General features: G+C 60.9%; 3 protein-coding genes across 10 annotated transcripts in view; 1 reads left to right on the top strand and 2 right to left on the bottom strand.

The window, feature by feature from the left end:
* Nucleotides 1–25,149, top strand: part of RNF123 (ring finger protein 123) — a 27,533-nt gene extending 2,384 nt beyond the window's left edge. For 3 of the 7 annotated variants that reach the window (XM_065933676.1, XM_065933674.1, XM_065933675.1), the window contains exons 2-39: nt 1,580–1,697; nt 1,978–2,062; nt 4,636–4,718; nt 4,845–4,939; nt 5,277–5,331; nt 5,444–5,529; nt 5,832–5,918; nt 6,059–6,126; nt 6,273–6,398; nt 6,760–6,874; nt 6,959–7,063; nt 7,480–7,605; nt 7,714–7,806; nt 7,879–7,952; nt 8,634–8,751; nt 8,920–9,013; nt 9,219–9,280; nt 9,461–9,532; nt 9,703–9,823; nt 10,313–10,414; nt 11,607–11,713; nt 12,068–12,266; nt 12,630–12,775; nt 13,068–13,151; nt 13,894–14,001; nt 16,804–16,981; nt 17,735–17,809; nt 17,960–18,047; nt 18,136–18,223; nt 18,304–18,388; nt 19,665–19,804; nt 19,910–20,098; nt 20,181–20,256; nt 20,469–20,553; nt 24,126–24,268; nt 24,426–24,520; nt 24,645–24,730; nt 24,814–25,149. In XM_065933676.1, coding sequence (XP_065789748.1) covers nt 1,616–1,697; nt 1,978–2,062; nt 4,636–4,718; nt 4,845–4,939; nt 5,277–5,331; nt 5,444–5,529; nt 5,832–5,918; nt 6,059–6,126; nt 6,273–6,398; nt 6,760–6,874; nt 6,959–7,063; nt 7,480–7,605; nt 7,714–7,806; nt 7,879–7,952; nt 8,634–8,751; nt 8,920–9,013; nt 9,219–9,280; nt 9,461–9,532; nt 9,703–9,823; nt 10,313–10,414; nt 11,607–11,713; nt 12,068–12,266; nt 12,630–12,775; nt 13,068–13,151; nt 13,894–14,001; nt 16,804–16,981; nt 17,735–17,809; nt 17,960–18,047; nt 18,136–18,223; nt 18,304–18,388; nt 19,665–19,804; nt 19,910–20,098; nt 20,181–20,256; nt 20,469–20,553; nt 24,126–24,268; nt 24,426–24,520; nt 24,645–24,730; nt 24,814–24,934 — 3,942 coding nt within the window. In that variant the 5' untranslated portion in view covers nt 1,580–1,615 and the 3' untranslated portion in view covers nt 24,935–25,149. Of the gene's footprint in view, nt 1–31; nt 329–1,579; nt 1,698–1,974; nt 2,063–4,635; nt 4,719–4,844; nt 4,940–5,276; nt 5,332–5,443; nt 5,530–5,831; nt 5,919–6,058; nt 6,127–6,272; nt 6,399–6,759; nt 6,875–6,958; nt 7,064–7,479; nt 7,606–7,713; nt 7,807–7,878; nt 7,953–8,633; nt 8,752–8,919; nt 9,014–9,218; nt 9,281–9,460; nt 9,533–9,702; nt 9,824–10,312; nt 10,415–11,606; nt 11,722–12,067; nt 12,267–12,629; nt 12,776–13,067; nt 13,152–13,893; nt 14,002–16,803; nt 16,982–17,734; nt 17,810–17,959; nt 18,048–18,135; nt 18,224–18,303; nt 18,389–19,664; nt 19,805–19,909; nt 20,099–20,180; nt 20,257–20,468; nt 20,554–24,125; nt 24,269–24,425; nt 24,521–24,644; nt 24,731–24,813 lie in introns of those variants that run through there. The other 4 variants (XM_065933677.1, XM_065933679.1, XM_065933678.1 and 1 more) reach the window with 4 other exon arrangements.
* AMIGO3 (adhesion molecule with Ig like domain 3) lies at nt 20,916–24,131 on the bottom strand. Its single transcript, XM_065933685.1, has one exon. It carries the CDS (start codon nt 23,326–23,328, stop codon nt 21,790–21,792), a length of 1,539 nt encoding a protein of 512 aa, XP_065789757.1. The 5' UTR covers nt 23,329–24,131; the 3' UTR covers nt 20,916–21,789.
* On the bottom strand, nt 25,133–27,541 carry GMPPB (GDP-mannose pyrophosphorylase B). 2 transcript variants are annotated; one of them, XM_065933687.1, is made up of 9 exons: nt 27,193–27,541; nt 26,997–27,077; nt 26,861–26,909; nt 26,581–26,723; nt 26,210–26,368; nt 26,045–26,123; nt 25,843–25,970; nt 25,577–25,759; nt 25,133–25,498 (listed from the first exon to the last, which is right to left on the bottom strand). In XM_065933687.1, exons 1-9 carry the CDS (start codon nt 27,319–27,321, stop codon nt 25,367–25,369), a joined length of 1,083 nt encoding a protein of 360 aa, XP_065789759.1. In that variant the 5' UTR covers nt 27,322–27,541; the 3' UTR covers nt 25,133–25,366. The 2 variants fall into 2 exon arrangements, with proteins under 2 accessions (XP_065789759.1, XP_065789758.1); XM_065933686.1 differs by having other exon boundaries at nt 25,133–25,759; nt 27,193–27,326; nt 27,434–27,540.

Here is a 27,541-nt window from a genome sequence, read left to right as displayed (position 1 = left end):
CGAGATGGGCGGGTTTCCCCGTGGCTCCCCTTGCGTCCCCGGCCTGTCCAGTTGTGAAAGTGCTCGCCGCGCGAGGGATCGCAGCCTGTGGTGCCGGACTCCGGGCCGGAGCTGGCCTGGAGGGTCCTCCAGAGCTTGGGGCCGGGACGGAGGCGACTCAGGGGAGACTAGCGGTGCCCTCGCGTCCTTGGGGGTGGCTTCGGTTCCGAGCCCGGAACCCTCGGCGGGGCTGAGCGGGACGACGTGACAGGGAGCCCCCGGGCAAAAGTCAAGGCCCGCCTCCCACCTGGGTCCTCAGCACCTGACACCTGGAGTGGATGTCTGGAAGGTTTGCTCATCAGCCCCGTGACAACGTCTAACCTGTCGTGCACTTGCTCTGTGGCAGAGGCCGGTGGCGGGCGGCAGGGCAGGGAGTCGCCTTCTTGAGGGGCAGGCGTGGTGCCAACTGGGAGTGGGCAAGAATGTGTGGCGGGAGCAGAGGAGCTGTTTGGGGTGAGATAAGAGAGAGGAGTTCTGTCTCAGGCATTGCTGGCAGACTAGGCTCTAGAGCCACACCGACTAATAGAACTTTCTGTGATGATGGCAGTGTTCTTTATTTTCGGTGTGTAGTCCAGTAACCACATGGGGCCACAGAAATCCTTGAAACGTGACCAGTCGAATTGAGAAATTGACTTTTAAATTTTTTAACTTTTCCCGACCCAGGGATTGAACCCACAGCTCTTAGGTCTTCCTGCATTGGCAGGCGGATTCTTTACCATTAGCACTGCCTGGGAAGCCCCCTGAAACTTGAATTGAAATTTAAAGAGCCACATGTGGTTAACAGCTGCTGTGTTGGGCAACACAGCTCTAGATCAGTGAGGCTGGCACCAGCGACTTAGTGCCCCTTCGGAAGCAGCTGTAACAACACCATGGTGTGTGAGGGATGGACAGCAGTGGGAACAGTGTGTTCTGTGATGAGGGCAGGGCTGCTGCTGTAAGGGGGTAGGATGTTGTGTGTGTTGGTGGATACAAGAAAACTGGCAGGTCTTTGGAACAGAGAAGGGAGGAAGATCCTGGAACTGAGGCAGGGGGTCCTGGCCTTGGATGTCAGTAAGACTTGCAGCTGGAGATGACACCAAGGTCTTTGGATGGTGGACTAGGTGTAGGGTACTCTCTTCCACATGTGGACCCAGCGTGGTTGATAGCCGAGAAGGATACAGGAGCTCTGTTCCTGGGCCACCTCCCTTTGGACACCTGGGTCTGATTTCCCACTGGGTTGAGGCGTTCGTTAATAGTTTACTTTAACAAACACATGTGGCATCTGCTCCCTGTCGGGGCCTGAGTGAGCACTGGGTCAGGGTGGGGGTACTGTCACGTGGTCCCAGACCCCCACCCACCCTCCCTGTGTAGGTAGCTGGAAACCCCTGCTTGGAGGGCCCCAGGGTCTGGCAGAGTGGTGAGAGACTTCCTGGGTTGGTGCATGTGTGAGTGCATGTGCAGTGGCTTCACCTGTTCCTCGGCCTTCCTAACACCCCAGGATTGAGGTCAATATGGGGGCCCTTGGCTTCCTTCAAATAGACAGGCTCTGCCTCTGCTTAAGCCCTCAGGACTACAGGCTGCCCACAAGAGGTGAAAGATGGCATCCAAGGAGGGTGGCATGGCTTTCTCCCGCAAGAGCTACAAACTGACCTCAGATGCTGAGAAATCCAGGGTCACAGGTAAGGGTTGGCAGGGCGGGGAGGAGGCTCCCAGTGTTGAGGGAAGCAGGAAGAAGACACAGAGGCAACCATGTCCCAGGTCCACTGAGCCCCGGGCCCTCCTGCGCCTCCCTGTACCTGTGAGCCCCCTCTTCTCCACCAGCTGCCACGGAGCAGCGCACCCACCGGGACTGCTCCTCTGACCCCTGTGGCTGGGCTTGGCCCAGGAGCCTCTGTGGCCGGTAGGGACTGGGAGCCACACTGACCCCGTGTCCCTTCTCCCCTCTAACCTGTGGCCCAGGCATCGTGCATGAGAAGCTACTGAACGACTACCTGCACCGTGTCTTTTCTTCTCCTGATCACGGACCCGCGGCAGCCACCAGCAGGTATGGCCGGATGGCTGTCCCCTCCCTCTGCGGGGCCAAACCAGAGGCGGGAGGCTGGGTTGTGGGGAGGGAGACTGGGCTCTGGGTAGGCTGGCTTGCGTTCCGTCCTCGCTCTGCCGCTCCTGTCTGTGAGACCTGTGGCCCAGAGAGTACCAGATTCTTCGCCCTGGCAGTGCTGGTACCTCCTTTCTGAGGGTGTAGCGGAGGTCAGGGGCACAGTGCAGGGTTAGTCCTCAGCGTGGCACTTCATACCTACTCTACACGCAGCATCTGGTCCATCTGCACCTGGCCTTACCTCCGCTGCACCCTGGCCCTCCATAGCCTCTGCTGGATCTGTGATATGCAGACCCCATCAGCCCTTTATTCCTTGCATGTTTAGTATTGTTAAGTTGAGCTTATATCCAAGTTATAAGTGCAGTTTAGCAGCCACTTGTAAAAGCAGAAGCGTCTGCCGTCTTCTAATATAAACGATGGCACGTGATTCCATTTTGTTTTCTTTATCTCATAATGTATGCAGTTTGGGTTTTGCCGTATGGGAAATTTGCTTAAAATTTTTGCCACTGTCAGTTTCTTTAAAGTTATTGAGGAATAAGTGGCATACCATAAACTGCGTGTATTTAAAGCACACCATCTAGTAAGTTGCGACACAGATAACCTGAGAAGCCATCACTGCATGGACATAACCCCAAAAGTTTATTGGAGTTTTAAATCCTGTTTTTGTCATCAGAGGTTATTCCTGCATGGTTTTCTACATGACAAATTGATAGTGGTGGGCATCTTTTAGAGCCAGGAATCTGCCTGAGCGCTGCCCTGGTTTAGGGGGGCTTTGGTTTTTGTAAACAGTGCTGCATGGACACCCAGGGTTGGGATCACGTGCCTGGAGTGTTTGAATCTCAGTCACTCGTAGGACTGCTGGTGAATTTCTTCTTCTTCAAAGGGTTCTGAACATTCTTCCTCCCTGCAGTGAGGCATGGGTGTCCCTATGTCTCAGCCCCCTCGCCAGCCAGCCTCGTTCTGTCTTGCAGTCTCTGCTCACTGGGTAGGCCCAAAGGGCCCCCTCTTCCATTTTAGCAGTCATGGTGGCCAAAGGGTTTCCACTTGTGGAGGGCTGGGGCCCACCTCTACCCCAGCCCTAGTCCTGGCCTGTCCCCAGGGCCACCCGATCCCTCCCTCATGTGACAGCAGAATCCTGCTACCACTGGTGCTGCGGTTGCCAGGAGTGAGAGCAGGTGGTGGAGCCGTTAGTCAGTGGTGGTGGGGACGCAGAATTCTGGGCCAGGACCTGGGCAGACCAGAAAGGCCAGGCCAGGGCTGAGGCCAAATGGGAGGTGCTGCAGGCATTCACTGAGGCCGAGTCTCAGACTGCCTGCCCACAGCTGCTCTTAAAAGCAGGCACAGGACTGGAGCAGCCCTCCCAGCGTGGGCCTTTAAGAAGTGCCCTTGAGGAAGCCTACTTGATCTGTGGGCCCACTGGGGGTATTAAGAGACAGGGGCTCCAGCCTTCCACATTACTGGCAAGGCACCCCATTGCACAGCTGCCTCCTGGCCTTGACCTGGGGCTCCACAGCAGTGGGGAGGCTTCATGAGTCTCTCCTCCTTGCAGCTCAAGGTCAGTTGTAGCTCATGGTGTGGGAACATACGGCCCACACCGTATGTTGAAGCTACCTAGCCAGAGAGTCGGTGCGCTGGCCCATCCACGTGCCCTTCCAGGGCCTGACCTCTCAGGCAGTGAGCCGGGTGTGAGCTGGGACTCGGCATGGAACAGCAGGTGCCAGCAGTCTACGGGCTGGATCCGGATGGGCCTCGGACTCTGCTCCTGGAGCCCTGCTAGTTACCACCACCTCATTCCTGGCTATTCTTAGCAGCTGAGCTCAGGATTAGCTGGCCAGCATTAGGCAGAACTTTTTCTCCTCTGGGCATGTGTGCTTGGAGGATGAGGGGGCCACTCAGACACATCCTCCCAGCCCCTCTGGCTGGGGCAGGTGGCCTGCCGCGTGCTCTCCTCTCCTCTGCAGGTGGGTCCAGGACACAGCCAGCCAGAAGCTAAGAGGGCTGAGCCCTGCATCCTCCCAGGACATGTCTCATTCAACACACAGGCTTCCCTGGATGGGACCACAGGCCTGGGGTCAAGGATTGGACTAGACGGTCTTGGTACTGAGCATCCTGGGGTTCTGTGCTTCTCCCAGCCCTCCTGGCCCAGGCGTAATCAACAAGCCACCTTCAGGAGTGGGCAGGTCCTGGGCTACACAGGGAGCATTACTGCTCAGACTCTTCACAGCATCTCTGACATACAGCTGTTGTTCCATTTGTACAGATGAGGGGATTAAGGCTGACATAGGGCTCTTCCTTCTTCTTCTTCTTCTTTTTTTTTAAAATCAGTGTTCCAAGTTTAGTGGATAACCCAGTCTTCTGAGCCCCAGCATCCCAGAATGTGGGACTGGCACACCCCTTTTTCTGGAGTCTGGGCAGCTACCCTCCTCAGCTCAGGAGAAGGGGACTGGGAGAGGGGTTTGGCATTATCTGGCTGGTTTCAAAGACTTGGGGGCCCCCTCTCAGCCTCTCACTCTCCCCAGGAAACCCCTGAACTTCCAGAACTTGCCAGAGCATCTGGACCAGCTGTTACATGTGGACGACGAGGAGGAGGAGGAGAGCCAGGGTAGGTGGCAGCATAAATCTGGAAGGGGGTTCAAGGGCTGGGTGGGCCTGGGGGGCTCGGTGCCCTTTCTGTGTCTGCGTGAGCCTGTGCCTGGCCCAACCCCTCACCCTCGTCTCTGCTTTGCAGAACAGGTTGAAGGGCGGCTTGGCCCGTCCACTGTGGTCCTCGACCACACAGGTGGCTTTGAAGGGCTGCTTCTGGTGGATGATGACCTCTTGGGGGTGAGCAACGGCAAGGCATGGGGCCCTAGATCCAAGCCCCTCCTGATGTGGCCTATTGAGTCCCCAGCCCCCAAATCCTCCTGACATAGCCCCAAAACCCTCTTGGTATGACCCCAGCCCTGAGGTCTTCCCAACACAGCCCCCTCCCGTCACACTTCCGGCCCAGGATTCCTCCTGACCTGGGCCTGGGCCTTTCCACCCTGTTCCAGCATGGTTCAGCATTTGCCACGACAGGTGTCGCTACCAAGGCGAGCCGAGTTGGCATGGCACTGTGCTTCTTTGGGGAGGCCCCCTGTGTGCCTGGGAGGAGGCTCACCACCCCCTGCTCCCCACCCAGGTGATTGGACACAGCAACTTTGGGACGATCCGCTCCACCACGTGCGTGTACAAAGGTGAGATCATGCTCCGCCATGGCCCAGGGAGTTGGCAGGGAGTTCGAGGGCCCAGGCCTGAGACAGGAGGCAGCCTTTGTTTCCCTGCTGGGTCTGACATGACTCTTTCCAGGGAAATGGATCTACGAGGTGCTCATCTCCTCCCAGGGGCTCATGCAGATTGGCTGGTGCACAATCAACTGCCGCTTCAATCAGGAGGTACTGGCGGAGAGGGGCCCCTCCCAGGGAGACCTTGTCCGCAGTGGGCCTCAGCAGGGCTCAGGCAACCCCCCAGCCCAATGGGGTCTGTTCAGGACCCACACCTGGACTGCCCTCTGGAGGAGGACCGTGTCCCACCCCATCCCAGGACACCCCAGCCCCGAAGCAGCCCTCTTGCCTTCCCTTAGCGCGTCAGCCCCCTTCAGTAGAGCCATATGGGTCCAAGGCTGGTGCCTGGCGGGCTCTGGCCCTGCCCCTCCCCACTCCCCACTCCCCAGACCTCACGGATGACTCCTCCCTAGGAGGGGGTTGGAGATACACACAACTCCTATGCCTATGACGGCAACCGGGTACGCAAGTGGAACGTGACCACGACGAACTACGGAAAGGTGAGGCCCAGGCCCCTGCTGCTCACCTGCCCTCTGTCCTGTGGCCAGTCTCCCCTGGGTGCAGTGGAAGACGCAGGGGAGGGGCAGTGTGGGCAGGGCCCTGGGCTTCTGCTCATCTGCATGGCTTCCTCCCCTGGCAGGCATGGGCAGCAGGGGACATCGTGAGCTGCCTGATCGACCTGGACGAAGGCACTCTGTCCTTCTCCCTGTGAGTCTCCCCTCTGTCCGCAGGCTGCCCTCACGGCCCGGGCCTACTGTAAGGGCTTTGGCTCTGGCAGCTGGAGGCCTGCTCGCGGGTCCCTTTCGGCCACCTCCTTCTTAGCCCTGGCTCACGGGCCCTCCTTTCTGCTCCAGGAATGGTGTGTCACTGGGCACTGCCTTTGAGAACTTATCCAGGGGCCTGGGCATGGCTTACTTCCCAGCCATCAGCCTCTCTTTCAAGGAGTCTGTGGCCTTCAACTTCGGCAGCCGTCCCCTGCGATATCCTTTTGTGAAGAAGGCTGTGGGCTGTTTGGATGTGCTTGAGGAAACTGGGAGGGGGGCTCCCTGCTCCCGGAGCTCTGTGGGCTGGGGCAGGCCCTGCTGCCATGAGGAGTGAATAGGGTACGGCTTAGGTGAGTGTCAAAGATGATGCTTACACTAACCATTGTTGTTTCAGTTGAATGAACAGGCAAGAGAAGTTTCAGTCCACAGAGAGAGGGGAGGGAGGGGTGGGGTGCAAACTAGGCAGTCTGACCTCGCAGCCCTGCCCTGGAGCCCAGGCCCCGCCGCAGGGGTCTCGGTGGGAGGGGTGAGCGTGCTGAGCCACAGAGCCGGTTTTGCTGGCTTAACACGGTGGTACCTACCCAGTGGCAGGCTACCGGCCCCTGCAGGACCCGCCGAGTGCCGACCTGGCTCGGGCGCAGAGGTTGCTGGGCTGCTTCCGAGCCGCACTCAGCGTGGAGCTGGACCCCGTGGTGAGCCGGCGTCCGGGCCAGGGGGGTTGGGGGCTTTCTGCGGCCCTCCCCCCCTCACTGTCCTCTCCTCCTCCGCACCCCCAGGAAGGGCGGCTGGTGGAGAAGGAGACCTCCGAGTGGCGGTTGCAGGGCCAGCCCACCATCCTCCTCACCCTGGCCCACATATTCCATCACTTCGCACCGCTCCTGGTGAGGGGACGCGTGGGGGAAAGGCCCAGGCTGTGGGCTGGGGTGCTGAGGTGCGTGCGGTCCAGCCGCATCACCTGGCGGGGCCCCCGTGACTAGCGCTCTCAGACCTCAAGGATGTCATGGGGCAGCGGAGGGCAGAGAGGAGGAGATGCTTCCAGCTGAGGGTGTCGGGCTTTCTAGAAAAGATCCAGGGGTGGTGACATCCTGGGCCAAGGGAACGGCCTGTGCAGAGCCCCAGAGGGGCCGTGGGGCAGCGGCTTTTCCTGTGTCTCCCTCAGACCCCGTAAGGGCTCCTCCATGTCTTAGGGTTGCTCGAGGGGGCCCAGGAGTCCGTCTATGGCCTTGGTCAGGGCATGGGGGGTGGGCCTGAGTGGGATAGAAGGCCGCCATCTCACTGGCACCCGGCCTTGGTGCAGCGCGAGGTGTACGTGGTGGAGGCCGTGCTCATGAGCTTCCTGCTGGGTGTCGTGGAGGCAGGCTCCCCCGAGCAGGCGCAGACCGTGGTGCACCAAGTCCTGGACCTCCTGTGGCTCTTCATGGAGGTGAGGCCAGGATGGGGGAGGTGCGGGGAGGTGTTGGAGAAGGCTGCACGGACGGCTGGCCTGGGCTGCCCTCGACGGCTCGCTGTGCAGCCTGACCGCCTCTTCCAGGACTACGAGGTGCAGGACTGCCTCAAGCAGCTGCTGATGTCCCTGTTGCGGCTATACCGCTTCTCGCCCATCGTCCCTGACCTGAGCCTGCAGGTGGGAGCTCCCGCCCTGGGCCCTGAGCCCCCCGGGCCTCCCCCGCCCCCTCTGAGCACGCTCTCCCCACAGATCCGCTACCTGCGGCTCACCATCGCCATCCTCAGTCACCAGAAGTCCCGCAAGTTTCTGCTTAGCAACGTCCTGTATCCTCCCCTTGCTGCTGGGCAGGCCAGACCTGTGGTGCCTGCTGGGGCCAGCAGAGGTCCTGGGAGGGTGGTGTGCCTTCAGCCAGGGCTCTCCATGGAGGCTCAGGAGGGCCAGGGCCACCTTGCTTCAGGACTCAGCCTTCCATCACTTTCTCTCCAGAGCAAGGAGGGTAGCGCTACGCGGAGGTGGGTGAGGTGCCACCCACACCTGCGCTCTTCAGCCAAAGCACTGCACTTTTATCTATTGTCCATGGTGGGTGTTCCTGTGAGATCTTGACAGAGTCAGTTCTCGTGTTTCCAGAAAAACATGGAGAACGGCAGGAGTAGGAGAGCGTAGTTTCGGGCCCCTGGCTGGGCAGCCTGTGCTGGTAGCTGTCCTCTCTCTCTGGGGTCCTCAGCCTCTAGGAGGCAGAAGCACATGGAGAGGCCACAGCCCTCCACCCAGCTGTCCCAGCACCTGCTCCTGTGACCAGCCATGATCAGGCGCTTGCAGGGAGTTGGGCACGGCATTGACAACCACAGCCCTTTCTCAGGGCTCAGAGGCAGGGCAAGCAGGCACACAGCACCCATGGGCCCCTGAGATGGGGGAGGGCAGGCTCTGGGAGGGCTTCCCAGAGAGGACTTGCAGGGTGTGCGGGGCCCTGGTGGTGAGCAGAGCTCTGCCTTGACAACCACCAGCTTCGACGTGCTGCGGTCTGTCGTCTTCTTTTACATCAAGAGCCCGCTGCGCGTGGAGGAGGCAGGCCTCCAGGAGCTTATCCCGACCACATGGTGGCCCCACCGCTCCCCCAGGGAGGTGAGTGGGCCTGAGGCGGGTCGGCGCAGTCGCAGCGAGGGCTGATCCAGGCTGTCTGGACCACCTGCGCTTGGCACACGAGGCTGCTTACTGGGCTGAGGGTGGGAGCAGAGCTCTCCTGGGTCCTGGGTGAGTCTTGCCATCTCAGATCCCCCTGCCCCTGCCCAGGGCAAAGAGGAGGTGAAGGAAGAGACCTCCGAGGAGAGGCTCCGGCGGCGTGCCTACGAACGGGGCTGCCAGAGGCTCAAGAAGCGCATTGAAGGTTGGCCCCCAGTCTCGGGCACTGGGTGGGGGTGGAGGATTTGTGCGCGGGTGTACTTGGGGCACTTGGAGGGGACCATGCTTAGGTGGGACGCGGGGATCCCTGGTGGTAGAACCCTGATCCAAAGCTGCTCCCCTGGCCCATCCCTGGGAGCCTGAGGGCCCGGCCCGGCCTAAGGGTGTCCTGCTCCTCACCCCACTCCCAGTGGTGGAAGAACTCCAGGTCCAGATCCTGAAGCTGCTGCTGAACAATAAGGATGACAACGGGGTGAGTGACTCCCAGGCCTGCCTGTGTCCCTGGTGGGGAGGGCGCCAGACGGGTCCCGGAGACCCAGAGGGCAGGGCTGGCATGGGCCATGTGCAGGGCGCGGGCTGGGATGCGCCACTGGGTCCAGTCTGGGGCCAGCATTCTCAGCTCCTCACAGCCTCAGCTTTCCTTCCCCCAAAGGGTGAAGCTTCCAGGTACATCTTTCTGACCAAGTTCCGGAAGTTTCTGCAGGAGAATGCCAGCGGCCGGGGGGTAGGTGTCCCCACCCTGGCTGTGTCGCGGGGTTTGCACCTGGCTTCGGGCACCATCTGGTCGTCACCCTGCCCTCCCCACTGAGCCCCGGGTCCCAGGGCAGGGCCTCGGATGAGGAGCGGGCTGGCCTCTGGGCTGCACAAACGCGTGTCTAACACTTGTGTCTACAGAACACGCCCATGCTCTGCCCCCCCGAGTACATGGTCTGCTTCTTGCACCGCTTGATCTCGGCCCTGCGCTTCTACTGGGATGAGTACAAGGCTTCGAACCCGCGCACCTCCTTCAGTGAGGGTGAGCGTGGCCCGGGCCCCACGTGGCAGGCGCTGGGCAGAGCTGGGCACGGGGCAGCCCTGGCCGTTGGTGTGGAGGCTGGTGAGGCCAGGGCTGGGGGCGCTGTCCCAGGCCTCCTGCCTGATGGAGCCCTGCTCCCTGGGGCACGGTGTTTGCGCTGGTGGTCCCCCGTAGGCCCCTTTCCTCGGTCCTTGCCCGCCCAGCCCTTCGTCGGGGATGCCTTGGGTGGGATCTGAGGTGCTGAGGGCACTGTTTGTGTGGGATGGAGTCCTCAAGGCTCAGTGGGAACAGCCTGGATTGGGGGGTCTCCCACAGGGCTGGGTCAGGGTCCTCTGATTCTTCCCTGGGTGATGCCCTTCATCCCAAGTTGTGCTGTTCCTGGAACTGACCTGAAGTGGCAGAGATCAGGAGTGGGAGGGGAAGGCTGGTCAGGTCGGTGGCCTAGGCCAGGGGTCCTGCTGAGCTCTGACTGCTGGTCTGACCTCGCAGAGGCCTACGTCCCACCCCAGATCTTCTATAACGGCAAGGTGGACTACTTTGACCTGCAGCGCCTCGGAGGCCTCCTCTCACACCTTCGGAAGACGCTCAAAGGTGTGCGCGGGCCTGTGGGTGGTGGACAGGGCAGCTCCTGAGCCAGCCCTGCCTTGACTGCTGAGCTGCGCTGTGTCCACCAGAGGGCGCCCGAGCTTTCCACCTGCTCGGCGGAGAAGATGCTGCTGGCCCTCCTTTGCCTAGGGCTGTCGTCCAGCTATTCCTTCCCTTGCATCCACCCCAGAGGAGGTCTGGGAGCCCTGTCGTGAAATCGTGGGCTGTTGGAGCAGGGGAACCTTGGGGTCTTGGTGAGGGGTGGGGTGGGGAGAGCTGGCGCATGTTTGCTTCTTGAGCTGCTTTCAAGGATGAGCACAAGCAGCTCCGGTGCAGAGGGCTGAGGGCACAGTGTGTGTGGGGGCAGAGGTGCCAGCGGCGGCCCAGCACGGCCTGGAGAGGTGTGCTGGAGCTGGTGTGCTGGAGAGGGAAATGAGAGGTGGGAAGCAGTGGGAGATGAGGCCTGGGAGTCTGCAGGGCTACAGAGTTGCTGGAGGCTCCTTTGGGGACTGGGGTAGCTTCGGAAGGCCCTGAAGCAGAGGAGCAAGGTTGGGGTTGGGAGTCTGCATCGTAAGAAGCTCTCTCTGGACGCTGGGGTGTGGCGGGTGGAGTGCAAGGGCCCAGAAAGGAGACGAGGAAGCAGAGTCGTCCAGGCAGCAGAGGAGGTGGGAGGACATGGGGGGAGGGATGACCCCAGGCTTCCTGCCAGAGGCTGTGGGGTTGAGGCATCCTCAGGAACAGGAACTGCAGGAGACGGAGGGCAGTGCAGTGTGTTTGAGGACCCAGCGATGCAGCCAGGATGAAGGCCTGGGCTGGAGGCGGAGCTGCTATGTCTGGCTGTCAGAATAGAGGTGGGGACAGGCCTGCAGTGAGGCCCGGACAGCTCTGGATCAGTTTCAGTTTACGGCGCAGGACAAGGAAGAAAGTCAGAGGAGTAGGAGGGCCCTGCAGAGAGTGAGGTCTCAGAGATAAAGACAGAGGGAGTGACAGGTGAGCCTCCTGCCTCACTTAGCAGGACTTGCCCCACGAGACCCAAGGCCTTGGGGTGTAGAGTGAAGGCTGGGTTGCAGCAGGTGGAGGGCAAGGCGCAGGTACCGTGGTGTATGTGACTCCGGCACCCTCTCATTGTCCTGAGCGACTCCACTTGTGACCCCTCACCCCTCCACTTGCCTGAGAGCCTTCCTGCCCTTCCTCCTAGATGACCTTGCCTCCAAGGCCAACATCCTGATCGACCCGCTGGAGCTTCAGGCGACCACCATGGACGACCTGGACGAGGACGAGGAGCCAGCCCCCGCTGCGGCCCAGGTGCCGCGGTAGGGGCAGGCGGGGGCTTTGTGTTGGGCTGTCCTTCTAGCATTAGGGCCGGGGTGTCCCACGGGCCATCTCCCCATCCGTGCTGGCAAGGAGCTTGTCACCCAGCAGGGTCCCGTGCTATAGGGGAGGCGTGGAGGGCCAGTGTGGTGGGAGGGCCGCCAGCTGCTGAGGCCATACGAGACCCGGGTCCTTGGGAGGCACAGTGAAGGCTGGGCAGGGGCAGTTGGAGGACAAGGAGCAGCCGCACGGTAAACGGGGCCCCACAGGGCCCATCCCCCAGCCCACGAGTCAAGGGAGCCCCGCTGGGATTGTTGAGTGGAGTCTGGCCTCCTCTCTCCACCGCAGCGCCCCATGCAGGCCCTGGCCGTGGGGGGCGCACTGCCCCTGCCTCGGCCTGGCTGGCTCAGTTCTCCAACCCTGGGCCGAGCCAACCGCTTCCTCAGCACCGCAGCTGTGACCCTGATGACCCCACGGCGGCCCCTGAGCGCCTCAGAGAAAGTGAAGGTCCGCACCCTGAGCGCAGAGCAGAGGACGCGCGAGGACAGTAGGTGCCAGGCAGGGCCGGGCGGGGCCCCCCGACGGAACCCGCTGTCCTGTGAGGCTCTCCCCCACGCAGAGCCAAGTACACCTGTTCCCTCCTGGTCCTGTGGCCTGGCAGCATCTCAAGGGTATGGGAAGTGCACTCTGAGGGCGGGAGATCGATGCTACAGAAATAGGTCCTGGAGGCAGGACCTTCCCCGCCCTCGCCCGGCTCCCACATTCTCCCTGCAGGTCCCTCCTGGGGCCCGGGCCAGGGGCGAGGGTTTCCTTCTCCTGCTGCGAAGCCCCTCCTGGTTCCATAGGCTTAGACGAGAACTGGAATGGCCCCGACCCTGACCCTGAAACCTGTCCTTGCCCTGTTCCCTAGTCGAAGGTAGCCAGTGGAATGAGGGCCTGCTGGTGGGGCGGCCCCCCGAGGAACCTGACCAGCCGCTCACTGAGAACTCCCTGCTGGAAGTCCTAGACGGCGCCGTCATGATGTATAACCTCAGCGTTCACCAGCAGCTGGGCAAGGTCGCATGCCTGTCACGTGGTTCTGTGTGTCTGCGTGCATCTGCGTGCACCCACGAGCCCACTTTCTGCAGCGGTGCCTGGGCATGGCTGTGTGCATGAGCATATGTCATAACAAGACGAGTGTTTCTGCCGGTGCCGTTTGGGCCTGACCTGGTTGACTTCTGTGGGAGGGGGCTGTACTCCTAAGGTGAAGGGTTTGGTGGGGCTGGGGTCCAGGCTGTGTGTGGAGAACCCTGTGCAAGGTGCCCAAGGGTCCCCCTGGATGTGTGATATCTGGTGTCTGGCGCTGTAGATGGTGGGAGTGTCTGACGATGTCAACGAGTATGCGATGGCCCTGCGGGACACAGAGGACAAGCTCCGCCGGTGCCCCAAGCGGGTAAGGTGGGCAGGCAGGTGGGACTTGGGGAGGGCGAGCTGTGGCAGAGGGCGGCTCGCTCACTGGGGCTCTCCAGGGCAGCCCACGAGGGAAACCTGCTCCCTGCCCCTGGGGGCTGCCCAGCAGCTCCTGTCCCCACCCCCGTCCTGGCCGGCCCACGGCAGTGACAGTGGGGCTGGCAGCAGGGCCAGGCCCGGCCTGAGCCCCGTTAGCGAGCCGTGGCCTGTGCCAAGGTGCCCGCGCCCCGGCCACTAACCACTAAGTGCTGACGCACACCCACTCTCCTCATCAATTATGGATTCGCCCCTGAGTGCTTCCTCGGCCATGTGCAGAGTCAGCAGGAAGCAGGGCCTGCCGCCCTCCCTCCCCTGGAGCCCCTGTGCCGTAGCTCTCCGACCTGGGGACGAGCCATTCCCTGTCCGGGCAGCCCCCGGCCCCCACCTGCCCACAGAGCCCAGGCTTGTTCAGGGCAAAAGCAGCTGTCGGAGCTGCAGTTCTAGCCTGGCATTCCTGGGGGGTCCCCGCCATGGGCTCAGCTCACAGCCCCACGTCCATGCTCTGAGGGGCCCCGAGGCCCTGGCCCAAGCCCACCAGCAGGTCAGACTGAAGAGGGTTTTGAAGAGTGGAGCCTGGTCCACCCCGCCCTGTGCCTGCCCCGGGCACAGTGGGCCCTGCCAAGCTGCGTGGGTCTGGGCACGGGCCCTGTCCTGACTGCCTTCTGCTCCTCCTCTCTGGGTGGCAGAGGAAGGACATCCTGGCAGAGCTGACCAAGAGCCAGAAGGTTTTCTCAGAAAAGCTGGATCACCTCAGCCGCCGTCTGGCCTGGGTCCATGCCACCGTCTACTCCCAGGTGAGCAGGGCGGCCTTGGCCAGCAGCTGCTCCCTCCTCCAGTTCACGGACTGGTCACTGACTGGGCTGGGTGGTGCCGCCCCTCGGTGCTCCCTGCCCTCCTGGGCCTCGGGCACACATGTGCCCCCTCCCAGCTCCTCAGCCTCCCTCCTCCCACCCTGTGCCATAACCCCTGATCTTTTCATGCCCGTGAACTTAAGCAGATGCCGTCTGTGGACGCCAGTTCCCCATTCCAGTTCTCATGGTCCTCCCCTGGAGGACCAGTCTGTCTCCACCCGCTTCCGGGTCTGCTGCCTCTCCTCTTCTAGCGCGTCCAGGGTGCTTGGCCTCCCCCAGCCTCAGTCTGCTTCTCTGACTCCCTCCATCCCCTGCTCTTAAGACCAGTGACTTGTTCCCTCCTCACGCATTCATTCCCTTGTTCATTGAGTTACGTGCCCAGATCCTGGAGGATGCCACGTGCCTTCCTGGCCTTGTAGCTAACCAGAGAGCTGAGTCTGCCCTCCCAGGACAGATGAACAGATGGTGCACTCCTGCTGTGACTGTGTTTTGACACCCCTCTCCCGGCCCTGGACCCACAGTACTTGTTTTATCTCCCCAGCTGCCCTGGCATCTCCCCCACAACCAAGTGAGCGCCTCTGGATGCTCCCCAGGTGCCTGTGTCAGGGCGTCTGTTTACCTTCTTGGGCATGCCCCTCCCGCATAAGTGGGTGATCACAGCTCTTGGTCTCCCTGTCTCTGCCTCCCGTCTCTGCTTGCTCTCTCTTCTGGTGGCTCCTCCCCAACCCCACCCACCCTCACCTGTTACCCCTCTGCTCCAGCCCCACAAAGATGGGCGCTGACTTCCCACCACCAGGATTTCATGCCCACCCACCTCCCTCCACAGGCAGTCTTGCAGCCACCCCACCCCTGCACTGTCTTCTTAGGAACCTCACCCTTCCATCTCTACCTTCTTTTTGAATCGTGATAAAATATACGTAATGTAAAATTTACCATCTTAACCATTTAAAAAAATCATGGTAGAATACAATACGTGCCTTATCGTCTCGATCATTTTAAATGCAGAGTTCAGTAGCGTTAAGTCTATTTACATGGTTGGGCAGCCACCTCCAGGACTGTTGTCATCATCTCCCCAAACTGAAACTTAGACCCACTAACTCCCCACTCCCCCTGCGCCTCCGTCCCAATCACGGTTCTACTTTCTGTCTCTGAAGTTGACTGCTCTCGGTACTACACCTAAGTAGACATCAGGTCACTTCACATCGCTTTATCATCTCATGGTTCATCCATGTTGTACCACATGTCAGGATTTTTTTCCGTTTTAAGACAGTAAATATTCCATTGTGTGTGTATCACGTGTTGTTTATCCACTTATTCCTCTGTGGACATTTGAGGTGGTTCTACCTTTTGGCTGTTGTAAAGAATGCAGCTGTGAACATGGGAGTGCTAATACCTTTTCAAGATCCCATTTTTTAAATTTCTGTTTGGTGTATACCCAGAAGCAAAATTGCTGGATTGTGTGGTAATTCTATTTTTAATTTTTTTGAGGAACTGCTGTATTGTTTTTCGTAGTGGCTGCACCATTCCCACTAGCAGGACACGGGGTTCTAATTTCTGCCTATCCTCACTAATAATTGTCACTGAAAAAATTTTTTTCACTAATAATAATCTATCCTAAAGGAGATCAGTCCTGGGTGTTCATTGGAAGGACTGATGCTGAAGCTGAAACTCCAATACATTAGCCACCTCATGCAAAGAGTTGACTCATTGGAAAAGACCCTGATGCTTGGAGGGATTGGGGGCAGGAGGAGAAGGGGACGACAGAGGATGAGATGGCTGGATGGCATCACCGGCTCAATGGACAGGAGTTTGAGTAAACTCCGGAAGTTGGTGATGGACAGGGAGGCCTGGCGTGCTGTGATTCATGGGGTCGCAAAGAGTCGGACACGACTGAGCGACTGAACTGAACTGAGCTGAACCTGTGTAAAGTGGTGTCTCTTTATGGTTTTGATTTGCATTTCCCTAGAGATTAGTAACATTGACCTTACTGGTTATTTTATATATCCTTCGTTGAAGAAATATCTATTCAGTCCTTTTGCTTAGTTTTTAATTTGATTGTTTTTCTGTTTTTGATTTGTAGCAGTTCTTTCTGTATTCTGGATATTAACCCCTTAGCACACTACAATTAACAAATATTTTCTGCCATTCTGTGGGCTGTGTTACTGCTCTATTGATTGTGTTCTTTGATGCACATTTAAAATTTTTTAAAATATTAATTTATTTGGCTGCACTAGGTCTTAGTTGAGGCACGTGGACTCTCTAGTTGGGAGCACAGTCTTAGCCACTGGAGCACCAGGGAAGTCCCTCGCCCCCACGGCCCATCCATGCCTCCACACTCCCCACTGGTCCACTCCTTTGCTGTCCTGGACTTGGCCGTGGCCATAGCTTCCTCGAGGCCTCATCCCCACTCGCCCCTGCAGACCCTTCTGCTCTGGGCAGCGTCCCAACAACAGGTTTCTGGTCACAAGGCACCCTCTCGCTTAAGGCCTTGCGTACCTTAAAACAGTGCAGACAGGCTTCTTTTTGGGGCTGTAGCGCTGCCTCTCCAGGCTGGTGGCCTGTCCTGCCTGCCCAGCACAGTGCTTGATCACACCCTACCTGAACTCCTCTCCCACTTCCTGGAGTCCAGCCCTTAGGTCATGCTCCTGGGAGGCCTTTCCTCATCCCCCGACTGGGCTGCACCCCATGACACGCCCCCACCAACAGCAGCCTGGCAGTACCTGTCCGCCCCACCTCCCTCTGCAGGAGAAGATGCAGGACATTTACTGGCTGCTTCGAGTCTGCCTGCGGACCATTGAGCACGGCGACCGCACGGGTTCTCTCTTTGCCTTCATGCCCGAGTTCTACCTGAGCGTGGCCATCAACAGCTATAGCGCCCTCAAGAATTACTTCGGCCCCGTGCACAGCATGGAGGAGCTCCCAGGTGATCGGGCCGTTCAGGCTGGGAGGGGGCAGAAAAGGGGGCCTTCGCGGAGTGAGCTCCAGGAACCCTGTTCTGAGCTCTTGTGGCCCAGAAGCACATGTCCCACCTGGGCTCAGACAGCATCAGACAAGCGTTTGCACAAGTCCCGCTTGGCGGAGAGCCCCGTCCTAGGACCAGCAGCCACAGACCTAACAGCTGCTCCCTGGCATGAGGAGGAAAGAGACACGATGGAGCACAGGGTGTGAGGAGCCCCGCCCTGCCCTGCCAGGACTGTCACTTCCTTCTGGGTGCTGCTGTGGCCCAGGAGCCAGCCGGCCTCTCGCCCTCTGCCCTGGCACTGACCATGGGGTGTGGCATCCCACGCAGGGGCAGGGTGGGCTTGTCTTGGCAGATCACAGCAAGGAGTAGGGGCCCTGCTGGTGGCCACAAGGAACAGGGGCTTCTTGCAGACCCTGGATTCCAGGATGGTCTTAGCAGTTCACTTCTGGGTTAGGCTGTGGGCTTTTAGGTTCCTGGCCCGTCCCCTGCCCTCCCTCAGCCTCAGGGCCTGCCCAGCTCCCACCCTGAGTCTGTGCCTTAGTCTCTGGCCAACCATTAGTGAACGCGCAGCCAAGTCCCCAAATGGCAGCTTGGGCCCAGACTGGCCCTTGGAGCTGGCTCTGGAGCCCGCTCCCCAAGCCCACCTACAAAGAGATGTGCCTGCCTCTGGTGTCCACAGCCCCCACCAGCTCATCTTGTCACCCCACCCTGCAGGCTACGAGGAGACCCTGACCCGTCTGGCCGCCATCCTTGCCAAACACTTCGCAGACACACGCATCGTGGGCACTGGTGAGGCGCTGGATAGAGGGCTCGGGGGGATGTGGACGGGGTGGCACCCCAGGCTGGCCATTTTCTGCAGAGATTGCCGCCCGGATGGGGGTAAGGCATGGGCACCAGGATCATGCCAGGCACCTGCTGAGGTGTGGCCTGTCCCGGCAGACATCCGGGACTCACTGATGCAGGCTCTGGCCAGCTACGTGTGCTACCCCAACTCCCTGCGGGCCGTGGAGCGGATCCCTGAGGAGCAGTGAGTGGGGGTCCGGGGGCAGGGGGCAGGCACGCTGCCCTGCAAAGCGTGAGCCTCACCCTGGGCCCACCGCCCGTTGCTCTCGCAGGCGCATCGCCATGGTGAAGAACCTCCTGGCTCCCTACGAGCAGCGGCCCTGGGCCCAGACCAACTGGATCCTGGTTCGGCTCTGGCGGGTAAGGCTGGCTGGAGGGGAAGTGGCTGTGGCTGGTGGGGTTTCCCTGCCCCACTGACCACCTGCCGCCTCTACCCCTAGGGCTGTGGGTTTGGGTACCGCTATACGCGGCTGCCACACCTGCTAAAAACCAAACCTGAGGATGCCAGTCTGCCCAGCCTCCAGAGTGAGTACCCAGGTCTATCAGGCAGGGGGCCCTCACCCGCTGTTCTGAGGTTCTCACAGACTTCCCCACTTCTCCCAGCCCCAGTCCTGGACTTGCGGTGGGCCCCAAACTCCCTGTCCACCCCCAAGGGTTTCCGTTCTCTCCTTCCTCCAGTCCGAGGACACTCTGGGACTCTCTGCAGTCCGACGTGTGCCCTCGGGTCACAGTGAAACGGGCAGCGTCTTCCCAGGCTGCTGGCAGCTCACACACCAAGCGTGCCCTGTCCCTTGTCCTCTGACCCAGCTCCCTGACCTCCAGCCTTGTCCCAACTCCATGTCCTCTGCCCCTTTTCTTCCACCTGGTGATGCCGGATCTTGGATATCTGAGTCAAGATAGGGGCACAGACTGGGGGTTGGCTAGGGCCCCAGAGGGTGTCCATGGGGCTACCTGGAGGAAGGGGCCATTTGTTGGGAGCGCAGTCTGCGTTCTCAGTCCTGTGAGCCTGAGGACCCCCATTGGGCCCAGCCCAGGGCCTTGGGCTGTCTGGCTGCACAGCCTGCCTGCCCCACACTGTGCTTGCCCCACACAGTGGCCCGCTTTAGCCCGTGGGGTGTCTCTGTCCTTGTAGGCAGTGTTTGGGCCTAATGGGGTCCCCAGAGGCCAAGGGCCTTGTGCAGTTACATGGCAAGTCCTTGCCAATTGCCTTGGTCCTGGCTCTGGGGTGGACCTGAGCTGCCCGTGGAGAGCAGGGGGGCAAATCCGCATCCTGCTGTTGCAGGAACTATTGATTTGCACAGGGGAGGGCTGGCCAGCCTGGGTGCGGCTGAGGGCTCTGGTTACTGCTGCCTGTCAGCCCAGACTTGGCGCCCACCACCTCAGCCTTATGCCAAGGCCACATCAAGGGCAGCAGAGGACTGGAGGATGGCAAGGCTCAAAGCCGGCTCTTGGGGAGGATGGCCTTGACACGAGCGGAGAGCGCTCTGGGCCGCCCTGTCTAGAATACCCTGAAGGGCATGTGACTGAGGACTTGCTGGTGCTTGGGGGCTGTTCTAGAACTTGGGGTGGGATGGGGGTTGGGAACAACGGCAGCCTGTGGTTGGCCCAGCAGAGGGAGGGGACAGGTTTAGCCCTAACCCCTAGCAGCACTGTGCCCCTGCCTTCGAGACCTGAGGTTCCCAGAGAGCCGTCTCTCTGCCCTTAACCAGCGGCCCCCTGAGGGAGGACAGAGGCGGGCAGGCGGGGCCACTGACTGGGGTGCGATGATGCCCAGCCATGCTCCCCCGCTCCCTGCCCGCAGAGCCCTGCCCCTCCACCCTGCTGCAGCAGCACATGGCAGACCTGCTGCGGGAGGGTTCGGACGTGGCCCCCAGCTTCCTCAACAGTGTCCTCAACCAGCTCAACTGGGCCTTCTCCGAGTTCATTGGCATGATCCAGGAGGTGGGTCATGGGGGCACCTTGCGGGCCGGGGGTGGCAGAGGATGAGGCACGACATGCAGTGTGGGCAGACCCCTGACGGCTGCCCACCTACCCGGCGGGGCTTAGATCCATCAGGCTGCAGAGCGCCTGGAGCGGAACTTCGTGGACAGCCGGCAGCTCAAGGTATGCGCCACCTGCTTTGACCTGTCAGTCAGCCTGCTGCGCGTCCTGGAGATGACCATCACACTGGTGCCGGAGATCTTCCTTGACTGGGCCCGGCCGACCTCTGAGATGCTGCTGCGGCGGCTCGCACAGGTGTGTCCATCCGGGCAAGGGGTCAGGACCCTGGGGACACCCTAGTGGTGAGCCCACCCACCAATGGGTTCCTGCCCCACAGCTGCTGAACCAGGTGCTGAACCGGGTGACAGCCGAGAGGAACCTCTTTGACCGTGTGGTTACCCTGCGGCTGCCTGGTGAGGACCGAGAAGCCCAGGACCAGCACACTGCAGGCCTCGGTTCCTCTGCCCGAGCAGCGCTGCTTGACCCGATGGCAGCCTGCACCGGACCGCCGGGGCCTGGCATCCCCAGCCTAGCTCAGCTGTCTGTGGGGAGGAGAGAGGGAAGTGCTGGAGCCCCTGCAGCAGGAGCGCTTTTGGGGCTCACCCCCTTCCTCCCCTCCCCGCAGGCCTGGAGAGCGTGGACCACTACCCCATTCTGGTGGCAGTGACCGGCATCCTGGTGCGACTCCTGGTGCATGGCCCAGCCTCAGGGTGAGTGCTGGGGACTGCGCTCCCCTCTGGGGGCTGGGCGGGGCCTTCCCGAGGCTCGTCCTCACCTGGGCCTCAGTCAGGCCTGGAGACAGAAGGAAGCTAGAAGAGGTGTGAACCGAGTGATGAGTAACTAGGTGGCGGTGGTAGCAGCTTGGAGTAGAACCCAGGACCTCAGCAGCGCAGGGTACCCTGGCCTCAGGCAGGGCCGCTGGCTGTGGCTGTGCCTCAGGTGGGGGCAGGGGCACCCAGATTCAGTGGTAGGGGTGGGGGTGCCAGTCTGCCATGCCAGGACAGCCCTACTGGGCTTCAGAGCTGAGCCCACACACCTGGGTCTGTGAAGCCTCCAGCAATGAGCACGAACTGCCTTTATTGAGAAACCCCATGACAGCTGGATCCAGGATACTTGTGGGCCCCCTGGCCCAGCCTCCCTCCCTGGCCTCCCCACAGTGGGAGTGATGAGATGTATGTGAAGCCAGGGCACTGCTTCAGCCATTAGGGCTGAGACCAGTGCCAGCCCTTAAGAGGATTCTACTCTCGGAGGACAACAAGTTCCAGCTGGGCTCTCTGGTCTCAGCCAGGCTCGGCAGGCTTTTTACTGCAGACAAGCTGGGGACACGGGCCGTGGCGCCCCTTACTGCTGTCTTGCGAGTCCATGGGAGAGGCCCTGCCCTCAGTGGCCTGTGATGCCCCAGGGGGTCCCTTGAGCTTACTTGCTTCTTGCCTGCTCACCAGACTACATGGATTGTGAAGCTTGAAGTAGACTGAATGTAGGTGCACAGGCAGTCACATTTCACCAGAGCAAGGGCTTGGAATTTCTTCTGCACCCTGCGGGTGGGGCCTGGTCTTCATTTGAAGTCCTCCTCCGCTTCCCCTGCAGGCCACTCCCTTCCCATCTCCTTGGGGAGCGGGAAGTGGTCAAGGTTCCCTGCCTCACCAGCACTCTCCATAATGGCTGGCCGCCTTGGCCCAGCTACTCATTCTGGGGCTCTAATTGCAAGGGCTCTTTCACTTGGGCCTCGGTTCCAATCCTCGTGGGCACATGTAGGCCCTGCTAGGTCCCGGTGCTGGGGAGAAGCAGGAGAGACCTGAACTTCTCTACCAGTGAGTGGAGTCGCTGTGGGAGGCTGGAGGACCAAGCCCAGGGCTTCCCACCAGCAGCTGGCAGTTGTTCAGGCAGCAGCTGGCAGCAGGACAAGCAGCGGGTGGGCAGCAGCCTCGGTGGGGTCCATGGGCAGCCTAGGTCATCACCAGACCTTCAGAGGCTGTGGAGCTAGTGGACTCGGAGCCAGCCTTGAGCCGCAGGCCCGAGGGATTGTAGAGGTCGAAGTCCTCAGCTACCGCTAGCTGCACACGACCATTGAGGCCCCTCCTGCCAGGCTCCAGAAAGACCACGTGCTTGTGGACGCTGGCTTTGCGGCTGGGCACGTCGGGTGGTGTGGTGCTGAGCACCGAGGACTGTGCGCTCAGCTCCTGGAGCGGGCTGGGTGTTCGGGGCCAGCGGCGGCAGCGGTGGCAGCAGCGGCAGGTGCGGTGGTAGCAGCGGCGGCAGCCGGGGCAGGGCGGTGCGAACAGGTAGAGGAGCACAAGCATCAGGCCCACGGCGCAGCCCAGCAGTGTGGTGAAGCCGGTGTTGAAAGCGTCGGGCTCTGGGTGGGGATAGGACACGCTCACATTGTACTCGTGCGTCTGGTTGTGATGCAGGCGGGGCCCGGTGGCCAGGCACACAAAGACACCCTCGTGCCACGGCTGCACGCTGCCGATGGCCAGGCTGCCGTCGGCCAGCACTGCAATGCTGCCATTTCGAGATCCTGGTGCCACGAGCAGCTCGTGCTGCGGGGAAACCCAGGCCACGTGCAGGGCTGGGGCGCTGGTGTTGCAGTGTAGCCGCAGGGACTGCCCCACCTGCACGTGCAGCTGCTCTTCTGGCCGTTCCAGGTCCTGAGCCAGGGCCACCGAGCAGTTCTCGAAGACACGGCTGTGTGCAAAGAAGCGCACGCGGGAGGTGGGTACCTTGAAGGCCAGGCAGGTGTACTCGCGGGCAAAGTCGCTCACGGCACTGAGACCCCGCTGGTGCCAGCGTCGCAGCAGGTGGTAGAGGCGGCAGTCACAGGGTAACGGGTTGTTGTGCAGGTAAAGGCCGTTCTTGAGAAAGGCAGGCAGCGCTGCCAGGTCAGGCACAGGGGTGCGTCCTATGCGGTTGGAGGAGAGATCCAGAACACGCAGGTGGGCTGCGCCCAACCCGTGCAGGTGGTTGAAAGAGAAGAATGAGAGTTCGTTGCAGCCCAGGTAGAGATGACTGAGTGTGCCCAAGCGGTGGAAGGCACGTTCGTCCAAGTGCGCCAGGTGGTTATTGAACAGACGCAGCGTCTCTAGCGCTCCCAGCCCGTCGAGGTCGTGGCGGCCAAGTGCCCGCAGGGCGTTAGATGACAGATCGAGCAGCCGCAGGCTACTGGCGTTGGTGAAAACTCCCCGACCCAGCGCCTCCAGCTCATTGTGATTTAAATGCAGGGTGCGGAGCCGGGAGAGGGGCGCCAGCCAGCCGGGGGGCAGGCGCTGGAGCGCGTTGTGGCTCAGGTCGAGGTCTGCAGCCGCGGCCGGTAACGTGCCCGGCACCTCCCGCAGCCCCAGGCCGGCGCAATCCAGCAGGTCGGCAGCACAGACGCATTTGTGGGGGCAGTTATGAGGCGCGTGGGGCAGGAGGCTGTCCGAGTCCTGGGTGCCTATCCCGACGCGCAGCAGGCACAGCAGTGTGCCCTGCAGCACCAGCCGGGCCATCTGGGAGGCTGCCGGGGCCAGGACAGGGCAGCTCAGTGGGCGGCAGAGGTCCGAGACTCACCCGCTTCTCCGGTGAGAAGTGCCGGGCGACGGTCAGCGAGCCAGGGTGCGGGCTCCTCTCGCACGGCCGACCGGTTCCAGGTTTGGAAATGCGAGTTGGCCGCGCTCACTCGCCACGCCCTTCTCGGGCTTCCCCAGCTCCCTCCTGAGTGCCTTCCAGAGCGCGCTCAAGCTTCTAAATACTCCCCCGGAGGCGATTTCTCAGGGGGCGGGGCCGCCAGCTCCCATTGGCTCCCACTGGAGGGGCGGGGCCGCCGCGTCTCGCCCCCCCGCCCCGTAGTCCTCGCGTGGCCGCCAGGGGGCGCGAGTTTGGCCGGCGGTTTTCCAGAGGACCTGTCTCCCGGAAGAGAAGAGGAAGCCTGGGAGGTACGCCTTCCAGCTGCTTGTGTGTTTTTTTTTTTTTTTTTTTTTTTAAGATAAACGCGTATTAGGGAGATGGTGTTTTCCTCGAAGGATTATTGTGTACGAGGGGCAGGTGTTTCTTTTGTAGGGTTAATGTGTGAGAGAGAGCAAGTGGACTTTCACAATCTCATGGTGGTGCCCCCTTTGACCTGCTCAGGGCGGGTCATTACTGGGATCTAGGACTTTACTAGGAGGATCAGAGAGCAGCAGGGCGATAGGGTGGGACGAACAAGGCGGTCAAGGGAGTGGGCTGGACTTTCACAGGACTCCACCCCTCCAATAATAGGGATCCCAGGCCCAGGATCCTGACTTCGCCTGTACCCTCTCCTACCTAGGACAGAGAAAGCCACGTCAGTACTCCTGGCTGATCCCTGCTTCCAACTCCGCTCCATATCCTACCTGTTGGGGCAGCCGGAGCCCCCTGCCCCTGGCACTGCCCTGCCAGCCCCTGACCGGAAGCACTTCTCCCTACAGAGCTGTAAGTGGGCCAGGGGTGGGTCAGGGAGGACAGGGATTTGGGGCTGGGTCGGGTCAGTTGTCTTAAGAGCAAATTCCCAGGCTGGGAATACTCAAGAGGCACCGGCGTCTGAGGCCTCATTTGGCCTGACCCTCCTCCTACCCCACCGCCACCGCAGATACAGATTACATCAACGTGGAGGAGCTGGCCCAGGTGGAACAGATGCTGGCACACCTAACCTCTGCATCTGCGCAGGCGGCAGCTGCCTCCCTGGTGAGTGGGGCCACAGCACCCGGGGCCACGCCAGTTCACTACGCATTAGCACAACCGTGTGTGTAGTGCACACCCACTTGTCTGGGCGTCTGACCCAGCCCACCCTGTACTCTGCTCCCTGCAGCCCACCAGTGAGGAAGACCTCTGCCCCATCTGCTACGCTCACCCCATCTCTGCTGTGTTCCAGCCCTGTGGCCACAAGTCCTGCAAGTACATGGGCCCCTTGGGCACAGGGGGCAGGGTGGGGGCGGGGAGGGATACACTGGCCACCGGCATGCCCTCCCCTGTTGCAGAGCCTGCATTGACCAGCACCTGATGAACAACAAGGACTGCTTCTTCTGCAAAGCCACCATCGTGTCAGTGGAGGACTGGGACAAGGCAGCCAATGCAAGTGCCACTTCCTCAGCTGCTTAGGCCTGCCTGGCCCACACAGCAGGAACCTCCACCCCTCAACTCAAATCCAGGCTGGGCCCTATTTATGAGCCCCTTGCCCTGTCCCTCTCTCCCCACTCCATCCCACCTCCTCGCCTGTGTGAACCTCTTCAGCAGGGGCCCAGCCATGCCCTATTTGTGCCTCAGCTTGATTTTCAGTCAGGGCCGCAGTGAGCATTAAATTATTATTCCATACAGTCCCGGCCCCGTTGTTCTTAAGGGAGTGGGCTTTGTGGGGTATGCCCAATGAGGATCTTGCCAGATTATGTCCATGGGAGAAGGCAGGTGTCTGGCAACTTCAGCCTCGTCCAGTCCTCCCCAGTCAAATGGCAATGAGTCCAGGCCTTCAGACGTGTCGAGCCAGAGTTCCCCTTGTCAAGGGAAACTGGGGCTCGAGCGGCCCCGCAGCAGCCCTCACATGATGATGCGGGGCTCTGGCACCGACTCACCAATAGACTTGTGGGGCAGCACGCTGGCCCCGTTGAGGTAGAGCTCGTCGCTCACTATGACATCCTCGCCCAGCACGGTCACATTCTCCATGCGCACCTGCGGGGAGGAGGCAGGCACGGCAGTGAGGCGGAGGCCGTCCCCACAGTCCCCACCGAGCCCAGCCCAGAGGCTTACCCACTGGCCCACACGGCAGCGCCAGCCCACGATACAGGACTCTAGCCAGGAGTGGGAGCGGATGTGGGCGTCTCGCAGCACGGTGCACCGCCGAATGCACACGCCATCCTCCACTACCACACCAGGACCCAGACTCACGTTGGGGCCAATGCTGCAATTCTCACCGATACGGGCACTTGGGTCCTGAGGACAGCGGGGAAAACCCAAGTGGGCCACCTGTCCTCCAAGATGGAGGCAATCGATGATGGGCTGGGCAAGGGCCTCACCACCAGCACGTTGCCCACAATGCCAGGGCCTGAGCACAGCTGCTCAGGATGCTTCTGTCGCAGTGACTGTAGGAAGAGGCACATGCCAGTGAGGAAATCCTTGGGCTGCCCGATGTCCATCCAGAAGCCTGCAGGGAGAGAATGCATCAGGGGGCTCAGCCCAGCCACAGACCACCCCCACCCTGTGGCCTCCCCGCCTCACCCTGCAACTCCATGGCATAGAGCTGCCCTTCCTTGGCCATGACAGGGAAGATCTCCTTCTCAATGGATGTGGGCCGCAGCTGTGAGAGTGGGCAGCTCGTGAGCAGGGTCACGGCAGTGGTGGCCTGTCCCACCCCAGCCCACCCAGCAGCTGGCTTCTACACACCTGGATGCGCCGTAGCACTGAAGGGCTCAGGATGTACATGCCTGCGTTGATCTTGTTGGACACAAACACCTGTGGCTTCTCCACGAACCGGTGAATGCGGCCTGTGTCTGCCTCACACACCACCACACCGTACTTAGAGGGTTCCTCCACTTTGGTCACCTGAGTGCAGGGGGATGTCAGGCCTAGTCCAGTACTCCTGAGCCTTGATGGACATGCTGTCCTAAATTTCCCATGCTTTGTCCCCAGTGCTTAAAGGCACAAACTGCACAGCTCTGCACCCACAACACCACCGGGCAGTTCAAGGCTGCAGAGGGGGAGACACTGGGCGTGAGGGGATGTGAGTTTCAGAGAAAGAAAACGTGTGGTCTTACCAGAATGGAACCCTCCTGACCGTGGTGCCGGTGGAACTGCACCATGGCTTCGAAGGGGAAATCGCAGATCACGTCACTGTTCAGGACGAAAAAAGGGTCTGCAGTCTCACAGAGCAAGTCTCGGGCCAGGGCCAGGGGCCCCGCTGGGGGAAACGAAGAGGCCACCATCATCTTGAGGGTCTGAGCCCCTGGAACCAGGCTCAGCAATCCCCATCTAAGCTTAATCTTGCCCTTTCCTGGCCCTAAACCCTCTCCAAGGGATGTTCCTGTCTCTCCTGACCTGTCCCCAGAGGCTCCTCTTCGTGGGACATGGAGATTCGGATTCCTAGCTGAAAGGGAGAAGCGCCCCTGTCAGTTTCCTCTCATCGGAGTGAAGAGCAGGGACCAAGGGAAAAGGCCAAAAGTCAGTGCCTCACCTTCTGCTCCTGCGCTTTCATTTCCTTCTCCAACACCTGAGACATATAACTCACGGCCAGAATCACGTGGTCCACGCCGGCCTGGGGGACAGAACAGCGCCGGCCGCCAGGCGGGCTCAGCCGAAGGCACGGACGTCCCCGATCTCCAATCCCTGGTCAGTCCCACGACCTACCAAGACCCCGACCCGGGCCTTACCGCGGCCAGCGCCTCCACTTGATGCAGCAAGATAGGCTTATTGCAGAAGTCCACCAGCGGCTTCGGGATGCTTAGCGTCAGCGGCCGCAGACGCGTCCCATAACCGCCCACCAAAATCAGTGCCTTCATTGCACCTGTGGGCGGCCGGAGAGTGAGTCCGAGACTCCGAGGTGTCCACGGCCCGCCTGGCGGAACCCTGCCGCACACTCCCGCCGCCGTGCCCTTCACCAGCCAGACTGACCAACTGTGACTCTGCCCCGTCCGCCCAGCCCGCGCTAACGTTAGCTCCGCGGCCACAGCAAACGGGGACGCTAGGCCGTACGGACAGCTTCGGGCTCCTACCTCCGGC

This window comes from Muntiacus reevesi, chromosome 4 (genome assembly GCF_963930625.1).
Source record: "Muntiacus reevesi chromosome 4, mMunRee1.1, whole genome shotgun sequence".
Taxonomy (NCBI): Eukaryota; Metazoa; Chordata; class Mammalia; order Artiodactyla; family Cervidae; genus Muntiacus; species Muntiacus reevesi.
This window is presented reverse-complemented; position numbering and strand designations above follow the sequence as displayed.